At 36.8% G+C, this 22,765-nt stretch overlaps 1 protein-coding gene across 1 annotated transcript; it reads left to right on the forward strand.

Annotated features, from left to right (window-relative positions):
* The first annotated feature begins 15,713 nt into the window (after positions 1–15,713).
* LOC104234235 (CEN-like protein 4) lies at positions 15,714–20,954 on the forward strand. The gene is made up of 3 exons (XM_009787775.1): positions 15,714–15,976; positions 16,079–16,140; positions 20,730–20,954. The coding sequence occupies exons 1-3, from the start codon at positions 15,773–15,775 to the stop codon at positions 20,773–20,775; spliced, it is 312 nt and encodes a 103-aa protein (XP_009786077.1). The 5' UTR covers positions 15,714–15,772; the 3' UTR covers positions 20,776–20,954.
* Positions 20,955–22,765: the final 1,811 nt, after the last annotated feature.

Below are 22,765 nucleotides of genomic sequence, written 5' to 3' on the forward strand. Positions count from 1 at the left end.
GGAGAGGCCATGGAAATTCAACAATAATGGGAGCAAATATTGTTGAAGATAACAAAAAGAGAAAGAAGGCTTCTGGTCTGAAATATAACCCAAGCAAGAAGCGGTTCAGTGGAAACTACTACAACTGTGGGAAAATCGGACACAAATCTACGGAGTGTCGTGCTCGGAAGAAAGACAAGAAAAGGGGTCAAGCAAACATGGTAGAAAAGCATGATGATGTTGATGACTTGTGTGCCATGCTTTCTGAATGCAACCTGGTAGGAAATCCTAAGAAGTGGTGGATTGATTCTGGAGCCACTCGCCATGTTTGTGCTGTGAGGGAAGCATTTTCTACCTATGCTTCTGCTGGACCCGAAGAGATGCTTTCTATGGGAAATGCTGCTACAACAAAAATTGAAGGATATGGGAAGATATTTCTCAAGATGTCTTCTGGCAAGGTCATGACTTTGAACAACGTCCTTCATGTTCCCGAAATTAGGAAGAATTTAGTCTCTACTGGACTTCTTGTAAAGCACGGTTTCAAGTGCATTTTTGTATCCGACAAGGTTGTAATAAGTAAGAATGAAATGTTTGTAGGAAAAGGTTACCTCACCGAGGGCCTTTTCAAGCTCAATGTAATAGTTGTTGACAATAATAATAATACTTCAGCTTCTTCTTACTTACTTGAGTCAAATGATTTATGGAATGTACGTTTGGGTCATGTCAATTATAAAACCTTGCGGAAAATGATTAACTTGGAAATATTGCCTAAGTTTGAATGCGAAAAATCAAAAATGTCAAATATGTGTGAAATCTAAGTATGTTAAACATCCTTATAAGTCGGTAGAAAGGAATTCAAATCCTTTAGACTTAATTCACACAGACATTTGTGATATGAAGTCAATACCATCTCGCGGTGGAAAGAAGTATTTCATAACTTTTATTGACGATAGTACTCGATATTGCTATGTTTACTTACTTAATAGTAAAGATGAAGCAATAAACGCATTCAAGCAATACAAAAATGAAGTTGAAACGCAACTTAACAAGAAAATCAAAATGATAAGAAGTGATAGGGGTGGTGAATATGAATCTCCTTTTGAAAAAATATGTTTAGAATATGGAATTATTCATCAAACAACAGCCCCTTACACGCCCCAATCCAATAAGATTGCGGAAAGAAAGAATCGATCATTAAAGGAGATGATGAACGCATTGTTGATAAGATCTGGATTGCCACAGAACTTGTGGGGGGAAGCTGTTCTTACGGCTAGCCGAATACTAAATCGAGTACCCCATAGCAAAACTCAATCCATTCCATATGAAAAATGGAAAGGAAGAAAGCCCAACTTGAATTATTTTAAAGTGTGAGGGTGTTTGGCAAAAGTACAAGTTCCTAAACCCAAAAGGGTAAAAATAGGACCGAAAATAGTTGATTGTGTTTTCATAGGATATGCGACCAATAGTAAAGCATATCGATTTCTGGTTCATAAATCAGAAAATCCTGACATTCATAATAATATGGTTATAGAATCAGATAATGCTGAGTTCTTTGAAAATATATATCCGTATAAAAAGGAATGTGAGTTGTTTGGTGAAGGATCTAAACGACCTAGGGAAGAAACAAAAGAAAGTACATTTTATCAGGAGGATACAAGACGTAGTAAACGTCAAAGAACGTCTACTTCATTTGGACCAGATTTTGTGACTTTCTTATTGGAAAATTAGCCTCGAACATTTAAAGAAACTATGTCTTCTTCGGAATCATTGTTCTGGAAAGAGGCAGTCAATAGTGAAATAGAATCCATATTGAACAACCATACATGGGAATTGGTTGATCTTCCTCCTGGAAATAAACCTTTGGGTTCTAAATGGATTTTTAAGAGAAAAATGAAAGATGATGGCACTATTGATAAATTTAAAGCAAGACTTGTTGTCAAAGGGTATGGAGAACGAGAAGGTCTTGACTACTTTGATACATATTCTCCAGTGACGAGAATTACGTCCATACGAATGCTAGTAGCTTTAGCTGCAGTTTATGGTCTTGAAATTCATCAAATGGACGTAAAGACAGCCTTCTTAAATGGAGATTTGGAGGAAGAAATTTACATGGAACAACCTGAAGGGTTTGTAGTTCCAAGTAAAGAAAAGAAGGTATGTAGACTTGTTAAGTCCCTCTACGGACTAAAACAAGCACCCAAACAATGGCATGCGAAATTTGACCAAACAATGTTGTCAAATGGTTTTAAGATAAATGAATGTGATAAATGTGTGTACATTAAAAATGTTCCAAATCACATAGTCATTGTTTGCCTATATGTGGATGATATGCTGATAATGAGTAATAACATTGCCAACATAAATGCTACTAAGCGTATGCTAACTAGCAAGTTTGATATGAAGGACTTGGGAATTGCGGATTTAATTCTGGGGATTAAGATCCAAAAGACTCCTCAAGGTCTGGCATTGTCACAATCTCATTATATTAAGACAGTACTTGAAAAATTCAAGCACTTAGGCTTTAAAGTTGCAAAGACTCCAATTGACGTGAATCTTGCATTAGCAAAGAACAAAGGCCAAAACATATCACAATTGGATTATGCTCGTGTGTTGGGATGCTTAATGTACATCATGAATTGCACACGACCAGATAAATCTTGTGCTATAAGTAAACTGAGTCGATACACGAGCAATCTAGGTCAATCTCACTGGATGGCAATGAAACGAGTTTTGGGATATTTAGAACATACCCAAAACTTTGATTTGCACTACAGTAAATATCCTGCGGTGATTGAAGGATATTGTGATGCAAATTAGATCACCGGTTCAACTGATTCGAAGTCCACAAGTGGATATGTATTCACTATTGATGGAGGAGCGGTATCTTGGAAGTCGTCCAAACAAACATGTATTGCCTGCTCTACAATGGAGGCTGAGTTTATAGCCTTAGATAAAGCCGGTGAAGAAGTTGAATGGCTCCGGAATTTCTTAGAAGACATTCCATTTTGGCCTAAACTGTTGGCACCAATATGTATATGTTGTGATAGCCAAGCGGCAATTGGAAGGGCTGGGAGCGTTATGTATAACGGTAAATCTCGTCATATACGACGAAGACATAAAACCGTTAGGCAACTTCTCTCTAGAGGAATTATCACGATTGACTATGTAAAGTCAAGTGATAATGTGTCAGATCCACTTACAAAAGGCCTAACTAGAGAGGTAGTTGAGAAATCATCGAGGGGAATGGGACTATGGCCGAGAACAAGTCATTGTGGCGGTAACTCTACCTAGAAGACTGGAGATCCCAAGATCTAGGTTCAAGGAGATCAAACAAAGTCATTAATGACGGTTCAACATTGTCAACAAAAATTTTAGTCCATTCTCGTGATGAGACAATGTTCAGTACCAAGGATAAAACATTAAGGCTTTTTAATGATTTCTAAATTTGATACAGGGTATATCAAATAGTGTATCTACGGGATGACACGTTTAGGAATCACCTATGTAAGTGTGAAGTGTTAGCCGCTTCAAGGAGAATTTTGCAAGGCCAATTCTCTACGCACTTATGAAACCAGGCAGTGTTCATGGCTGAAACGAACACAACAATGAGAACCAAAGACGGTTAAAGGATTGATTGTGTGACTTATGGTTGTCTAGGTATACACTAAAGTTCGACGGTTCAAAGATATCAAATCTACCGATTGACCGAGTATATCCGACATAAGTTCACTACGAAAAGTTCAAAGGGAAACCTACTTATCCAGATGCAATTAATCCTTGCTTGCAAATCACACAAGTTTTTCATGCATACTTCCATGATATAGCCATTCCCCATTAATGTGGGGGATTGTTGAGTTTCTTTTTAATATAGAAAGGTATTAAAAAGAGGGTGAATGGGAAATGGAGGGAAATAAAAATTTTGAGTAAAATTTTAAGTTTCCCTCTCCTTTTAATGAGACATTGTCCCTCATTGGTAGAGGAAAAAGAGTTTGGTGGGTTTATATACAAATGCAATTCATGTAGCTCTTAAAGAGTTAAGAAGAAGGCAAGCCTCGCGCCGTTGTCATCGCTCGCTCGCTCGCTCGGCTCGGCTACGGCTACGGCTTCGGCTTAGGCTTAGGATTTGGATTTGGATTTGGATTTGGTCAAATGATTGATTGATTGATTAATTTTTTAGACCAAATTTATTTGTTAATAGTAGATATTAACGTAATATTATCCGTGTTTGTAACGGATATGTTCCAATCTGTGTATTGTACCACCAGTTGCAATAGCAGCCGCCTAGTGCTCATCCCACCATGGATAAGTGCTTGCTCCATAACAAGCTAGTGCATGCTCCACCATGGCTTGCTCCATAACAAGCTAGTGCATGCTCCACCATGGAGAGGGGGCGGGTCTCACAACTGACTGCTATAAATATGAACAACATCAGTTGGAGAAAAACACACCGAAACAGAATTGAGGGCTATTGATCTTCTCTTCACCGAAAACTCAACGTTGGCTATAATTTGCATTCCTTCCTCTCAGAATTTCCATTCGACTTCTGAGTTTTCCTCCCTTGTTCAGCATTGTTTTAAACTACAAACAAAGCATCCGTAAGTGTGATTTGCTGCCGAACTTTGTTTTCGCTGAAACACTGGGGTTTGAAGTACCGCTACACCAGTGTGTAATTCGTTCTATCCTGGGAGGAAATAATCCATAACCTTGGGTACTAGGAGGGGATTAAATTCCTTAAGGAAACACTGTGAATTCAGTGGGCTCGAATTAATTTTTGTTTCAGTTATATCATACGTTTATAAGCTAACGTTTTAATTTCCAGAATCATTATTTACAAATACAGGCATAATAATAACAAGCTTAAGGAATTTAATAATTTTAATTTCTGTATTTGTGTTACTTTTATTATTCTGGAAACTATAACCTTTGTGGTTTTTGTGTACTCCCGTGTGGAGAGTAAAGCCTTCGTGGCGGTTTGTTGGAGATTAAAAGCTACGTGATTTTTACTCCAGTTTTAAAGCCTTCGTGGCGTTTTATTGGAGATTAAAATCTACGTGATTTTTACTCCAGTTTTAAACATTTGTTTGTGTCATTTTTTCCAGAAAAAATGGCGAATGACAACGGAAATCAAGCTGTTCCGATGGTGACTGCCAACGCAACGACAAGCTGAACACCGGCTTTAGCACCGGCAGAAAAACCCGAAAATTTTTCCGGGATTGATTTCAAGCGCTGGCAGCAGAAAATGTTCTTCTACCTGACTACGTTATGTCTACAGAAGTTCATCAAGAAAAATGTTCCTGATCTGCCAGATGAAACTCTAGAGAATGTAAGCTTTCTCGTGATTGAGGCGTGGAAGCATCTGATTTTTTGTACAAGAATTATATTCTTAGAGGACTGGATGATAATCTGTATAATGTATATAGTGGCGTGAAGACATCAAAAGAATTGTGGAATGCGCTTGAAAAGAAATACAAAACTGAAGATGCCGGGATGAAGAAATTCGTCGCTGCAAAACTTTTGGACTACAAAATGGTAGATAACAAGTCTGTTATTACCCAAGTCCAGGAATTGCAAGTAATTATTCATGATCTACTTATTGAAGGTCTTGTCAGCAATGAAGCATTCCAAGTAGCAGCAATAATTGAGAAGTTGCCTCCATTGTGGAAGGACTTCAAAAATTATTTGAAACACAAATGAAAGGAAATGTCCCTTGAAGATCTCATTGTTCGATTGAGAATCGAAGAGGACAATAAAGCTGCTGAAAGGAGAGGCCATGGAAATTCAACAATAATGGGAGAAAATATTGTTGAAGATAACAAAAAGAGAAAGAAGGCTTCTTGTGCGAAATACAACCCAAGCAAGAAGCGGTTCAGTAGAAACTGCTACAACTATGGGAAAACCGGACACAAATCTACGGAGTGTCGTGCTCGGAAGAAAGACAAGAAAAAAGGTCAAGCAAACATGGTAGAAAATCATGATGATGTTGATGACTTGTGTGCCATGTTTTCTGAATGCAACCTGGTAGGAAATCCTAAGGATTTGTGGATTGATTCTGGAGCCACTCGTCATGTTTGTGCAGTGAGGGAAGCATTTTCTACCTATGCTTCTGCTGGACCCGAAGAGATGCTTTCTATGGGAAATGCTGCTACATCAAAAATTGAAGGATATAGGAAGATATTTCTCAAGATGACTTCTGCCAAGGTCATGACTTTGAACAACGTCCTTCATGTTCCCGAAATTAGGAAGAATTTAGTCTCTACTGGACTTCTTGTAAAGCACGGTTTCAAGTGGATTTTTGTATCCGACAAGGTTGTAATAAGTAAGAATGAAATGTTTGTAGGAAAAGGTTACCTCACCGAGGGCCTTTTCAAGCTCAATGTAATAGTTGTTGACAATAATAATAAGACTTCAGCTTCTTCTTACTTACTTGAGTCAAATGATTTATGGCATGTACGTTTGGGTCATGTCAATTATAAAACCTTGCGAAAAATGATTAACTTGGAAATATTGCCTAAGTTTGAATGCGAAAAATCAAAATGTCAAATATGTGTGAAATCTAAGTATGCTAAACATCCTTATAAGTCGGTAGAAAGGAATTCAAATCCTTTAGACTTAATTCACACAGACATTTGTGATATGAAGTCAATACCATCTCGCGGTGGAAAGAAGTATTTCATAACTTTTATTGACGATAGTACTCGATATTGCTATGTTTACTTACTTAATAGTAAAGATGAAGCAATAGACGCATTCAAGCAATACAAAAATGAAGTTGAAATGCAACTTAACAAGAAAATCAAAATGATAAGAAGTGATAGGGGTGGTGAATATGAATCTCCTTTTGAACAAATATGTTTAGAATATGGAATTATTCATCAAACAACAGCCCCTTACACGCCCTAATCCAATGGGATTGCGGAAAGAAAGAATCGTTCATTAAAGGAGATAATGAACGCATTGTTGATAAGTTCTGGATTTCCACAGAACTTGTGGGGGGAAGTTGTTCTTACGGCTAGCCGAATACTAAATCGAGTACCCCATAACAAAACACAATCCATTCCATATGAAAAATGAAAAGGAAGGAAGCCCAGCTTGAATTATTTTAAAGTGTGGGGTGTTTGGTAAAAGTACAAGTTCCTAGACCCAAAAGGGTAAAAATAGGACCGAAAACAATTGATTATGTTTTCATAGGATATTCGACCAATAGTAAAACATATCGATTTCTAGTTCATAAATCAGAAAATCCTGACATTCATAATAATATGGTTATAGAATCAGATAATGCTGAGTTCTAGAAAATATATATCCGTATAAAAAGGAATGTGAGTTGTTTGGTGAAGGATCTAAACGACCTAGGGAAGAAACAAAAGAAAGTACATTTTATCAGGAGGATCCAAGACGTAGTAAACGTCAAAGAACGTCTACTTTGTTTGGACCAGATTTTGTGACTTTCTTATTGGAAAATGAGCCTCGAACATTTAAAGAAGCTATGTCTTCTTCGGAATCATTGTTCTGGAAAGAGGCAGTCAATAGTGAAATAGAATCCATATTGAACAACCATACATGGGAATTGGTTGATCTTCCTCCTGGAAATAAACCTTTGGGGTGTAAATGGATTTTTAAAAGAAAAATGAAAGATGATGGCACTATTGATAAATTTAAAGCAAGACTTGTTGTCAAAGGGCATAGACAACGAGAAGGTCTTGACTACTTTGATACATATTCTCTAGTGACGAGAATTACGTCCATACGAATGCTAGTTGTTTTAGCTGCAGTTTATGGTCTTGAAATTCATCAAATGGACGTAAAGACAGCCTTCTTAAATGGAGATTTGGAGGAAGAAATTTACATGGAACAACCTGAAGGGTTTGTAGTTCCAAGTAAAGAAGAAAAGAAGGTATGTAGACTTGTTAAGTCCCTCTACGGACTAAAACAAGCACCCAAACAATGGCATGCGAAATTTGACCAAACAATGTTGTCAAATGGTTTTAAGATAAATGAATGTGATAAATGTGTGTACATTAAAAATGTTCCAAATCACATAGTCATTGTTTGCCTATATGTGGATGATATGCTGATAATGAGTAATGACATTGCCAACATAAATGCGACTAAGCGTATGCTAACTAGCAAGTTTGATATGAAGGACTTGGGAGTTGCAGATTTAATTCTGGGGATTAAGATCCAAAAGACTCCTCAAGGTCTGGCATTGTCACAATCTCATTATATTAAGACAGTACTTGAAAAATTCAAGCACTTAGGCTTTAAAGTTGCAAAGACTCCAATTGACGTGAATCTTGCATTAGCAAAAGAACAAAGGCCAAAGCATATCACAATTGGATTATGCTCGTGTGTTGGGATGCTTAATGTACATCATGAATTGTACACGACCAGATATAGCTTGTGCTATAAGTAAACTGAGTCGATACACGAGCAATCCAGGTCAATCTCACTGGATGGCAATGAAACGAGTTTTGGGATATTTAGAACATACCCAAAACTTTGATTTGCACTACAGTAAATATCCTGCGGTGATTGAAGGATATTGTGATGCAAATTGGATCACCGGTTCAACTGATTCGAAGTCCACAAGTGGAAATGTATTCACTATTCGTGGAGGAGCGGTATCTTGGAAGTCGTCCAAACAAACATGTATTGCCCGCTCTACAATGGAGGTTGAGTTCATAGCCTTAGATAAAACCGGTGAAGAAGTTGAATGGCTCCGGAATTTCTTGGAAGACATTCCATTTTGGCCTAAAAGGTTGGCACCAATATGCATATATTGTGATAGCCAAGCAGCAATTGGAAGGGCTGGGAGCTGTTATGTATAACGGTAAATCTCGTCATATACGACGAAGACATAAAACCGTTAGGCAACTACTCTCTAGAAGAATTATCACAATTGACTATGTAAGGTCAAGTGATAATGTGTCGGATCCACTTACAAAAGGCCTAACTAAAGAGGTAGTTGAGAAATCATCGAGGGGAATGGGACTATGGCCGAGAACAAGTCATTGTGGTGGTAACTCTACCTAGAAGACTGGAGATCCCAAGATCTAGGTTCAAGGAGATCAAACAAAGTCTTTAATGACGGTTCAACATTGTCAACAAAAATTTTAGTCCATTCTCGTGATGAGACAATGTTCTGTACCAAGGATAAAACATTAAGGTTTTTTAATGATTTCTAAATTTGATACAAGGTATATCAAATAGTGTATCTACGGGATGACACATTTAGGAATCACCTATGTAAGTGTGAAGTGTTAGCCGCTTCAAGGAGAATTTTGCAAGGCCAATTCTCTACGCACTTATGAAACCAGGCAGTGTTCATGGCTGAAACGAACACAACAATGAGAACCAAAGACGGTTAAGGGATTGATTGTGTGACTTATGGTTGTCTAGGTATACACTAAAGTTCGACGGTTCAAAGATATCAAATCTACCGATTGACCGAGTATATCCGACATAAGTTCACTACGGAAAGTTCAAAGGGAAACCTACTTATCCAGATGCAATTAATTCTTGTTTGCAAATCACACAAGTTTTTCATGCATACTTCCATGATATAGCCATTCCCCATTCATGTGGGGGATTGTTGAGTTTTTGTTTAAGATGAAATAGTCTTAAAATTAGAGTGAATGGGAAATGGGATTTGGATTCGGATTTGGTCAAATGATCGATCGATTGATTAATTTTTTGGACCAAATTTATTTGTTAATAGTGAATATTAACGTGATATAATCCGTGTTTGTAACGGATGTTTTCCAATCCGTGTATTGTGTTGCAACACTAAGCAACAATGCAGCCTAGTGCACCTCCCACAATGGTGCAAGTGTTCCTCCCACCAAGCAAGTGTATATACCACCATGTAAGTGCTTTCTCCATGATCTAGTGCTTGATTAATTATTTGGACCAAATTTATTTGTTAATAGTAGATATTAACGTAATATTATCCGTGTTTGTAATGGATATGTTCCAATCCGTGTATTGTACCACCAGTTGCAATAGCAGCCGTCTAGTGCTCCTCCCACCATGGCTAAGTGCTTGCTCCATAACAAGCTAGTGCATGCTCCACCATGGAGAGGGGGCGGGTCTCACAACTAACTGCTATAAATATGAACAACAACAGTTGGAGAAAAACACACCGAAATAGAATTGAGAGCTATTGATCTTCTCTTCACCGAAAACTCAACGTTGGCTATAATTTGCATTCCTTCCTCTCAGAATTTTCATTCGACTTCTGAATTTTTCTCCCTTGTTCTGCATTGTTTTAAACTACAAACAAAGCATCCGTAAGTGTGATTTGCTACCGAACATTGTATTCGCTGAAACACTGGGGTTTGAAGTACCGCTACACCAGTGTGTAATTCGTTCTATCCTGGGAGGAAATAATTCATAACCTTGGGTACTAGGAGGGGATTAAATTTCTTAAAGAAACACTGTGAACTCAGTGGGCTCGAATTAATTTCTGTTTTATTTATATTTATGTTTATTCTAATTTCCAGAATCATTATTTACAAATACAGGCATAATAATAACAAAATGTATGGTCAAGATTCATGTCCCAAATGGAAAAGAAAATAAAAAGAGCAGTAAAGAAGAGGTGGCTACAATAGGAGCAAAATAAAGATGGAACAAAGAGGAGCAGGAGGGGGAATTAAGCAGCACAAGAAGTTATTATAAGTCGGCTCTTCCAGAAAGGAATATGGAGAATTCTCTTTTTCTTTCACCATCTTTAATTTGGTGGGCTTTGTGGTGGAGTCCCTTTATACCATCACGCTCTCCTAGTAGTGGCGGAGGCAGGATCTCCACGAAGGGGGTTCAAAATTTTTTTTTTGTAGCTAGTGAGAATTTAACCCATGACCTTATGTAGATTTTGAACCCCTTTGACCGCTAAACTACACTTTTGGATTGTGTTAAGGGTGTTCAAAACTTAATATATAGAGATAAAAAACAGATTTTGCCTTATATATACAATGTAATTTTTCGGCGAAGGGTGTTCACCCCCCAAATCCGCCCCTGTCTCCTAGAGGAACCATAAAATTGGATTGGTAAGATTCTAAATAATTAAAGTTGGAGCCAGGACTTGAAGTTTATGGGTTCTAAATTTGTCATATCGAACTCATAGTTCGAGTTATCAGATTTGTAATTAAATATTTATACATATTTAATAAAAAATTTAATATAAATACAGAAATTAAAGCTATTGGATTCCTGCGAAATGATACCTACTTTAGCTCCACCCCTAGTTCTAATATAATGAGAATAAAACCCCATCTAGGAAGTTCATGACGTGTTCTTACCTTAAATACCAAAGGCCTTAAACCTTTGATAGCTTGAGAATAGCCAAACAAGTATAGATTCCATTTACTTTAATTTTCTTTCTAAATAAGATACAGTGCAACTCCTGTAATGCAACCAAGAACAGCCGGTTCTTCCGCCGTATATATCTGTATTTTTAATAGCACCTTCTTTTCTTTGTTCTTTCTTACAGTTGAATCTGTTCCATCAGCTAGCTATTTTGCTTGTAGTAAAAATGCGAAGGCTCTTCTTACTAATATTTCAATGACCAAAGAATTTAGATGGAGAAGCAAGTTCTATTAAACGTTCATGCTAGAAAATAACAAGTATAATATTTGTGATGACCCAAAGGGTCATCTTATGTTTTAGAACTCGATTCCATGTTTCGAGGCCTTAAAAATTTTATTTTATCTCTCATCGATTTGTGTGCGCAATCGTAAAGCCTTTATGTGGAAAATTTATGAAATAACAATTTTTGGCCTAAAAAGTTAATTTTTGTTAACTTCGGTCAACATTTTGGGTAAACGGACCCGGACCCGTATTTTGACGGTCTCGGTAGGTCCGAAGTAAAATATGGGACCCGGGCGTATGCCCGGAATCGAATTCCGAGGTCTCAGGCCCGAAAAATGAATTTTTGATGAAAATTGTAAGACTGTAAATCTAATAATTTAAAGAATTTGATTAATGTTTGATCTCGTTGGTATCGAGCACGTATTTTGGTTCCGGAGCCCGGTACAGGTTTATTATAACATTTATATCCTATTTGTGAAATTTGGTGAGAAACGGGATTGATTTGACGTGATTCGGACCTTTGGTTGAGAAAATAGAAGTTTTAAAACTTTCTTGAGAATTTCATGCAATTGGGTGCTACATTTGTAGTTCTAGGTATTATTTTTGCAATTTGATCATACGAGCAAGTCCGTATGATATTTTTAGACTTGTGTACATGTTTGGTTTGGAGTCCCGAAGGCTCGAGAGAGTTTCAGATAGGCTTCGGGATGTTTTGGACTTAAGAAAAATTCTTGTTTTCTGCAGTTTCAGCACTTACTGGTTTCCTTCTTCGCGTTCGCGAAGCTTCTCTTGCGAACGCGAAGGGTAAGTTGGGCTGGGTAGGGATTTCTTCTACGCAAACGCGGAGCACAGGGGGTTAGCACTTCGCGAATGCGACCGGCCTTATGCAAACGCGTAGTGTATTGGAGGAGGGCTGGGAATTTAAGGAGTTGTTCTACGCGAACACGGTCCTTGGCCGCGAATGCGATGGTCAGGGGGGACAGACCATCGCGAACGCGAGCAACTCTTCGCGAACGCGAAGGCCTTTCTGGCCGCTGTGCATCGCGATCGCGACAGCTCTATCTTGAACGCGATGAAGACCTGTCTAGTGTTTTTTAAAACACACTTAAAAACGGGAATGATTCAAAATTTCATATTTCTTCCATTAAAACTCAACCTGGGTGATTCTTGAAGAGGGATTTCAACACCAAATCATAGGTTTGTGTTCTTAAACTCATTTCCTTTAATTTCCATCAACACCCATTAGATTTCTAGTCCTAAATCTTGTTCTTAAGGGTAAAAAATTAGTAGGAATTTTGGGAGAATTGGGGATTTTGCAAATTTGGGGATCTAGACCTCGATTCGGGGTCGGATTCCGGAACTAATTACATATTTGGGCTCGTGGGCTCGTGGGTGAATGAGTTTTGGTCCGAACCTCGAGTTTTGACCAAGTGGGCCCGGGGTCAATTTTTGATTTTTGGGGGAAAATGTTGGGAAACTTATAATTATGTATTGGAATTGATTTCTTTAGCGATAATTGATGTTATTAAGTTAATTATGACTAGATACGAGTGGATTGGAGGTGAAAACTAGAGGAAAAACGATAATTGAGCTTTGAGTTGGCCGTTGGATCGAGGTAAGTGTTTGGTCTAACTTTGACTTGAGGGATTAGGGATCTCCGACTTAATTGCTATGTGAAATTCCATGTGCGTGGTGTATAAGTGAGGTGACGAGTACCTATGCACCGCCAAATTATCTGTTTAGCATGTTTCCTTCCTTATTCTTAATATATTGTCTTCCTGTCTTAACTGCAACATGCTTATTGGTGTTTCCATGTTTAATTGCTTCTTGTTAAATATTATTTTCTTTATTGAAGGTATTAATTATTCCGTAGTTTCATTGTACTTCATTATTGATTTGAGTTGGCTTATCGGTGTTTCATGAAATATTTTGGTTGGTCTCGCTATGTAGTATTTATGTGATTGAGGTTTCATAATTTGTGTAGTCTTCTGTTGGCTTTGGTTTGAGGCTTAATATTATGGAGGGTTTTGAGCCAAGATGTGAAATTTTTATTCTTATTGTGTGATTGGTACTGATATGGTGGGATCGGGTTGCATGCCGTAACAGGAGGAATAAGGGTGATATATTGAGGAGGAATAACGGTGAAATGTGAATGTCTGATGTGATCGGGTTGCGCACTACAACAGGAGGAATAAGGGTGATATATTGAGGAGCAATAAGGGTGAATTACTATTGTACGATGGGATCAGATTGCACGTCGCAACAGGAGGAATAAGGGTGGATTGACAAGGAGTAATAAGGGTGAATGTTCATATTGTTACTAATTATATGGTGGGATCGAGATGCGCGCCGCATCACTTTATTGTTTATGTATCCTTCTCTACTGTGAAGTTATTTTGTAGTATTGTATCTCACTTAAGGATTGGTTATAGCTGGTATTGATAAGATATTTGAAGTTGTGTATACATTTTTGTTGCAAGTTACTGTTTCATTTCATACCATACTTTCTTTTCGTTTTATTATATACTGTATGCAGGTTATAATATAATTGCTCCGCCATAGCCTCGTCACTACTTCGTCGAGGTTAGACTCGGCACTTACCAGTACATGAGGTCGGTTGTACTGATACTACACTCTGCACTTTCTTTGCAGATTTTGGAGCTGGCAGTGGCTGATCGTGAGGTTGGTTGCAGACATTTCATCTAGGACCCAAGGTAGTCCTGCTGGCGTCCGCAGGTCCTGGCGTCCCCTCCTATATTTCTACATTCATGTTTTCTTTTCTTTTCAAAACAGATGTAAATTTCTTCCATACCAATGTTTGTAGATATTCATAGTTGGTTCGTGGATTGTGACACCAGTTTCTGGGTGATAACAGTTATAGGATTGTTAATAGTATATAGATAACAGTTTAATTACGTACTTCCGCATTTATTTCAATTTGATTTAGCTTCGTTAATGTTAATTTATCAAATATAAAGGGAAAAGGTGAATAAAACTCTAACGTTGACTTGCCTAACGAGTGCGATGTTAGGCGCCATCACAATTCCAATGGTGAGAATTTCGGATCGTGACAATATTTCATGATCTGTTTCATTTTGTATAACAATTTTGTCTATTTAAACAAGAATGAAATATATTTATGCTTTAAAATCATTTAGCTCTCATAATGGCATGTTCTTTAGTCATAGAAAAAATCTAATATATTCAAGACCACAAGTTATTAATGTTCTTTTTGCATGGGCTAAAAGTATTTGTTTACTTTTTATATTAAACTTTTTAACTAGTCAAAATATTCATGTCATATAAAATTAATCTGGGAATATGACATTTTCAATATAATATGGGGCAAATTGCATAGACTATGCATTAAACTTTAGGTTTTTTTTTGGGGGGGGGGGGGCGGGGGGAGGGAGGGAATTAGCCTGTTTAATCATCTTTATCCCTCTTTCTCAAAACGTCTTCTTTTCCCTTTTTTCGCCCCTCAAACAAAACAAATACTATTCTCTAGCTGCTAATTAGCTAAACAATGACTAATTTTTGGTTTTTGGTTTCTCATTCGGTATTCGGTACTCGCATAGGAGCCCTATTATATCCGAATTGGCGCAGGGTAAACCTCATTCGGGGGTAGCGCTCCCTACAAAAGAATTTTCCATACTCAGGGCTTGAACTCGAGACTTTGATTAAGGAAGGAACAACCCCATCCACTACATCCCATCCGGGGGTAGCGCTCTTTGCCAAAGAATTTTCCATAAACAATGACTTCGTTGTGCCAGTAGAATCACTTTTATCTCTCTTCTTTTTTTCTTTGTTTTCCATCTTTATAACTTCTTTTTAGGTTTTTCATTTTATTGGAGTCCGATTAAGTTTGAAATGTCGAGAAGTCTCACATTGAAGGTCAAGTGCTTCCCAACCAAGATGACTCTATATTCATGACTCAAATTCGAAATCTCTAATTAAGTATGAAAGAGTACTAATTATCACTCTACTGCAACCGGTCTCATCTTTGTATCAATATGTTCTACTATATATTTTAATCCGTTTCCTACTTACAACGATCTAAGGAAGCTAAACGATAGGTGCATTTGCCACTATAAATATAGGTTTTGCAGTTGTATGCTCCATACAAATATCCAGCAAGAAAATAAACTATTTACAACTAATAGTTTCCACTCATTCTTTTCCCACTTTTTCTCCTCTTCATTATATGGCTCAAATGAGTACAGATCCCCTTGTGATTGGCAGGGTGGTTGGAGATGTTGTTGATTATTTCTCCCCAAGTGTTAAAATGTCTGTTATTTGTAACCCCAGCAAACATGTCTATAATGGGCATGAACTCTTTCCATCCTCTGTTACCTCTAAACCTAAGGTTGAAGTTAACGGAGGTGACATGACATCCTTCTTTACATTGGTAATTAATTAATTCACACTCTAGTTCAATTGTTTTCTTGTCTTTATGTATTATTTCTATTCTCATATTGTTATAAACTTTTTCTTTCTTTTTGATATATAGATCATGACTGACCCTGATGTTCCTGGTCCTAGTGATCCATATCTTAGGGAGCACTTGCACTGGTATGTATCATACGTACTATCATCAAACTTGAAAGCTTAAAACATTATAAAATTTGATTCCCACCAAGAATTTGATCACTTGGTAGTATTAATCTCATACGAATCAGTACCGAGAAGCAAAGTAATGGCACTGAAGATGAAATAAAGAGCCTAGATAATAACAACGGGAACAAACCCAGTAAATTAATCCCACAAGTGAGGCTTAAAAGGGTAGTGTATACGTAAACCTTACCCCTACCTTATGATGATAGAGATGCTATTTCCGATAGACTCTCGGTTCAAGGACAAATGAAAAAGAAATAGTAACAAGCAGTACCAACAACAAGATGAGATGATAAGATATATAATCGAAGTGAAAGAAACAACATATAGTAGTAGAAATTTAAGAATAAAAAACTACAAAAATAATATTAGTATTACTGGTAGGGGGAGAGAGATACGCTAGACTACCTACTAACAAACTACGTACCCTAATTTTCGAACTTCACACCCTCCTATCAAAGTCATGTCCTTGGTCAACTGAAACTATATCATGTCTTGCCTAGATCAATTCAATATAAAGTAATCTTAAACATGTAGTTGATTTTAACTGGGTAAACTGTTTCCAATACTAAGCTTCGCATGTAAATTATATTAGTCCTTTGAGTTCAAATTTTGCATAATAATATATATTTGTTAGACAAAAATCAAATTCTATGCGGGATATTAATGAAGAATATCCTAGTAAATAATTATGCGGAAACTTTTTTCTTGTAAATGCAATAGAATTTGCATCCTCAAGGCTTCGTACATGGTAATTAATACATACTTGGTACATGGTAACGCGTTTTAGCATAGGACATACCTGATATTCAAAATTATAAAAATCTTACATATGATACAATCATAAATTTACTTTATTTAAAATAAGTAAGCCAAATTACTATAACATAATGGACTTAAAGGGTATTGCGTCGTTTAGGCGTTGTTCAAGTATTGCTAATACATGTACTATTATTATTCTCATACTAACACAAATAAAATAATATAAGAAAATTTCATAAGATATATAGGTACTAGTCTCTAATTAAGTATGCGTGACTCCAAGGTGAATATAAACTTTTTAAAAAAGATGATCAAATTAATGTATTTGAATGATAAAATAAAATTTTAACTCCGGAAAATGATAAATGTTGACGTTATTCAACAAACTCAGCAAAAGTCATCAAATGCATCCACATATTATTGAATTTCAATAAAAATGCATGAATAAAACCTTTTTAATTAATTGACTTGTAGTTTTATACAACAACAACCCAGTATAATCTCACAAGTAGGGTCTGGGGAGGGGAGGATGTACACGGCCTTAGCTTACTGATAACGCCCAACTATGCCTTTTAAAGGACAAATCGGTCACTGCAAATATAATCCGATTTTAAGTCCGGAGTCGAATCCTCAGGGAACTAACCTATCTATTACACTCTTTAGCAATGTTATTATCAGCTCAATCAATCTCTAGATGCAAGATTTTTTTTATCAATAAAGATTGAGTTTTTGTTTAACTACTTCAACTACTATTAAAAACAACAGTAAACTAAAACAAGGATAATTCAATGGTAAAAAGGTCTAGGGCAGTGATTTCCCCAATTGCTAGTTTAGGTCTTGACTCTTCTGCTATAATCTCGCCAACATACTCTATGAGGATTAAGAGTTATGAGTTATCGTAATTATCTCTCGATCAATTACAATAATTTACTAGAGCATTCTCTCGAACTACTCTAGCTGACAATAGTTATGCAACTCTAAATTATCCCACCAAAGTTTCGTTATCTCTAAACCCACTTTTAAGTTCAAGTAATGAATCTCTTCAATTACCCAAAAGTGGTGTTGTTCAACAGCTATCTAACCTAATATTCTTTCTCAAGCAATATAAGGCATTTAGGCACGATTAATCAAGGGCCCATTCAATTAATCACCATACAAGACGTAGTTGAACAATCATATCATAAATCCGGCTCGATTATAATAACTTGATTCAAAACTTCAACCAACAATTGGTTCCATCAACCCTAGATAAGTGTTTAGCTACTCATAACAAAATAAGAAAAAACTATTAAATTGTTCATAATATAAAATTTCAAGAATTAAAAGGAGATAGAAAAACTTTAATGTTTGTTGATCTTCTCACACTGCTCTTGCCTCTAAAAGTAGTCTCAAAAACCAGCTTAGAATAAAGTTGGGTGAGTTTCTAAAGCTTATAAGGGTTTTATAAAAGTTTCCCCGAAATTACACTTTGGTCCTCAAACTTCCAGCTGCGTGAACAGTGCACCGCGGTCGACCACGGTGAAAGTTGATCTTTTTGCCTCACTTCATTAACCTGCCGCGGTCCACCGCGGTCGCGGTGGCCTTCTTGCCCAGACTATTTTTTGCTTCTTTGTGCTCGGGTACTTCTCGAGTGGGTGTTTTCTTCACATTATCGCCTCCAAAACACTCCATGTTGCTTCCTCTCATATAATATTCCCTACTAAACAAAAGAACACTATTTAGAGCATTTTATTGACAATTTATCTATAAAACAATAACAAAGTATGGTCATATTAAGGTGTAAATGTCAACTATATAGCCTACTATCACTTACTCCTACCCTAAAAGGGCAGAGAGATTGTTTCCGATATAGACCCTCGGCTAAAGAAGGTGGAAGAAGCACTAATAGCAAGTAATAGCAAGACAATATATTTAGAAACTAAATGGAAGATAGCAATAGAGAATATGAAAGAAGTATCGATAGCAAGTAATAGCAAGACAATATATTTAGAAAACTAAATCCAAGATAGCAATAGAGAATATGAAAGAAGTATTGATAGCAAACTATGAAAGTACTGATGGCAAGTAATAACGGAACAAGATATGCAATAATAGCAAACTATGGATACAAAGGGTACCTTACTAACACTAATACTATCGAACTAATGAAGACAAATGGAAACACACGACTACCTACTAAGTTTCTACCCTAATTCTCAACATCCACCCCTCCTATCTAGGGGTTATCATGTCCTTGGTTAGCTCAAGCTGCGTCATGTCCCGCCTGATCACCTCTCCCCAAGACTTCTTTGGCCTATCTCTACCCTTCCTCTTACCACCTCAAGGTCAATATCTAACACCTCCTGACTGGGGCATCTGTACTTCTCCTTTTAACATGCCCGAACCATGTCAGTCTTGCCTCTCGCATATTTTCCTCCACATGGGCCACCCTCACATTGTCTCAAATAACTCTATTTCTAATTCTATCTAACCTAGTGCGCCCACACATCCATCTCAACATCCTCATTTCAGCTACTTTTATCTGCTGGACATGAGAGTTCTTGACTGGCCAGCACTCTGCCTCATACAACATAGTCGGTCTAACCACTATTTTGTAGAACTTACCCTTAAGTCTCAACTGCACATTCTTATCGCACATGACACCGGAAGTGAGCCTCCACTTCATCCACCCTGCTCCGATACAATGTGTGACACACATCCTCATCAATCTCCCTATCATTCTGAATTATAGACCCCAGATACTTGAAACTCTCTCTCCTGGGAATGACTTACATATCAAGCCTCACATCCTCGTCCGCTTCCTGAGTAACACCGTTGAACTTGTAGTTTTATAGCAAAATCAAAAGATCACCAAAATACGTGAAAATGATATACAAGCCTACTATAAGATATATATCTCCTTACCAAGGCAGTAATAAAATGTAAAAGAAAAATCGATGCAAAAGTCTTGGTAAGATCATCACTATCAGATATATCTAAGTCCAAAATAACTTTAAAGAAAATAATTAAATAGATTTTCACTAAAGAGTGAAGATATTATACTTTCTCATTAGTCTGTAAAAAATAAAAGATAAAAGATAAATACTATCCGTTCTTTCATTTAATTGATATGCCATTCGGAATTGAAGTTTCGGCCAAAATAACAGTTAACCCAAGTAAAGTTTAAACTCACTACTATTGCAAAAGAAAAAAAAAGGGTCACATTCTCTTTTCACTTTGGCATTCTTTTGTAGTAAATTGACCCTTAAAAATCAAATAAAGAGACTTCTCTATACAAAGTCGGATTAAGGATTTAAAGTTTATGAGTTCCCACTCTTAAATTAATATACAATAATAACTAAGTTCATAACTAGATATTTATAGATATTTAATGGATTTCTTAATAGAAATACAGGGTCTCGCAAATGTTATTGAATTTCCGGAACCTATATATAATGCTCTACATCCGCCACTGATATCCTCTAATAGTTATATATGGCTGCCTTCTTACGTACTATAAAACAAAAATTGAAAAAAAGGGGGGGGGGGGGAGGGACTTATGGAGGTGAAGATAATACTTAGTTGAATACTTGAATTTCTAATTCAAATGAAAATATGTAATTATATTGTTGAAGCTTAATATATCGGTATAACCGTATAAGAACATTCTGTTTTACTTGGTTTGACTATCTTTACAGACATACAGATTCCTCATTTGGTATGGAATATATATACTGTATTGATCTTTTAACTTTATTTATCTGCCTAAAATTAAAATTATTATTCTTGGCTAAAATCTTTATCAGGAAAAGAATTAAGTGGTGGGCTATGAAATGCCAATGCCAAATATAGGAATCCATAGGTTTGTGTTTGTGCTGTTCAAGCAGAAGAAAAGGCAAACAGTATGCATTATCCAGGGACCGATTCAATACCAATACAGCTGCTGCTGTTTTCTTCAATTGCCAAAGGGAAACCGCGGCCAGAAGGCGTTGATGAAATCAGAAATATTATACTCATACTTGTATTTTCTATGCTTGAATAAGGCCTTTTGTGGTACTGTTATTCAGCACCTGTTGAATAGCTAATTAACTTTAAAAGAATAATGTACTTTCATATGATCATTCATATGTATTTATGTTTGACCTTACAATTAAAATACTATGCGTGTAAATAAAGCTTTGTTAATTTTCTTTTTTCTCATGATCAGCTGTTCACTAGGGATCAAAATTTACATTGAAAAGATATCATATCGACTTAGGAAAAATGAACTGATACTATCTAAGCATTTCATCCATTTTAATTTATATGATACATTTCGCTTCTTAAGATTCGACCAATGTAAAGCTTGAAATGTATTATTTTTAAATTAGGAATATCCATTTTTTTGGTCTATTCAAGGTACTCTCAGCCAAGTTGGGTAACTACTAACTCAACTCAACTCAAATTATGGATCAACCGTAACCGCAACTTATTTAACCACACCCATACACTCTTTAAAATCCGTACCATCTATAACTAAGCATCCCAATTCTACCACCTATCGATCACATACAACCACCAACACACACTAACTAATCATATTCCAATTAAATGGCACCCTCCACCCCAAGGATACTATAAGTTAAATATAGACGGAGCCTATGATAATCAATCCCATAAGGGAGGAGCAGCGAGAGTTTTTCGCAACGACTCAGGTGCATGGGTATATACTGATACCCCACAAGTTGAACTCCTAGGCCCTTGATCACGCCCAACTATGCCTTATAAAAAGGACCCTGCGGACGTTGCAAATATAACCTGAGTATTCTGCTCAGAGTCGAATCCACAGAGAGTTAACCTATCAATCACTATCTTTAGACCCCCTAAACTCTTGAGAACCAATTTCCCCAACGTTTGAATCACAGTTGATGGTATCTTCAATAATTAAAATTGCAAGTAAATAAACAGCTGTAAACTAAGGATGCTAAGGTCGTAAATAATAATGAGAAAACGCTAAGGTAATGACTTCCCCTATTGATGAAATCCCTTCTGTTTATGATTCATACAAATTGACCAACACCTCTCTATCAATCATGAACGCTCATCTTACCGTAAATCTCTCCCGAGTAATCACAGTAATATACTCAATGCACTCTCCCGAGATACACTAGCTAGCTCTAATTAACACGGTTCACTTTAGATTGCACTCAAGGCTTCGTTATCCCTAATCCCGCCTTTAAACCCGCAGTTATAGATCCCTCTTATACTTTGGGAGTGATGTTGTTCAACAATAACCTAAATATGCACTCTCTCCCGAGTTATGCACACTAAATAGGCACAGCTAATTGAGGATCCTGTCAATTAACTACAACATGCACAAAGTTGAACAAATAAAGATTGAGACTAGCAATTTGTATTCACATAAACAAGAAGTTCATCCCCCAATAGGTTCCATCAAAACCTTAGACAAAGGATTTAGCTACTCATAACTATGGGTAAACAAACTAAAACAATATTCATCATAAAACTTGCAAGAAAAATCAAAGAAAAGAAGAAAGATGTTTTGGGTGATCTCTCACAATTGTTTTTCCTTGCCAAAATACTCTCCAAATCAATACCTGCCTCTCTTGAGCGAAGTCTAATGTTTAAAATAGGGTTTTGGGCTAAAAATCCCGTATTTTGCACTTTAGTCCCTGAAGTTCTCCGCCTCCGCCGTGGTTCTGCCGCGGTCGCGGTCAAACCGCGGCCAAACATGCTCTCTGATTCTCACTTTGTCTGCAACCATCTTCTACCGCGGTCGCGGTGGAACCGCGGCAGTCCTCTTTTAGTTCTGACTTGAGCTGTTTCGCGTGGTTTACTTGAC

Source organism: Nicotiana sylvestris, chromosome 11, assembly GCF_000393655.2.
Source record: "Nicotiana sylvestris chromosome 11, ASM39365v2, whole genome shotgun sequence".
Lineage (NCBI taxonomy): Eukaryota > Viridiplantae > Streptophyta > Magnoliopsida > Solanales > Solanaceae > Nicotiana > Nicotiana sylvestris.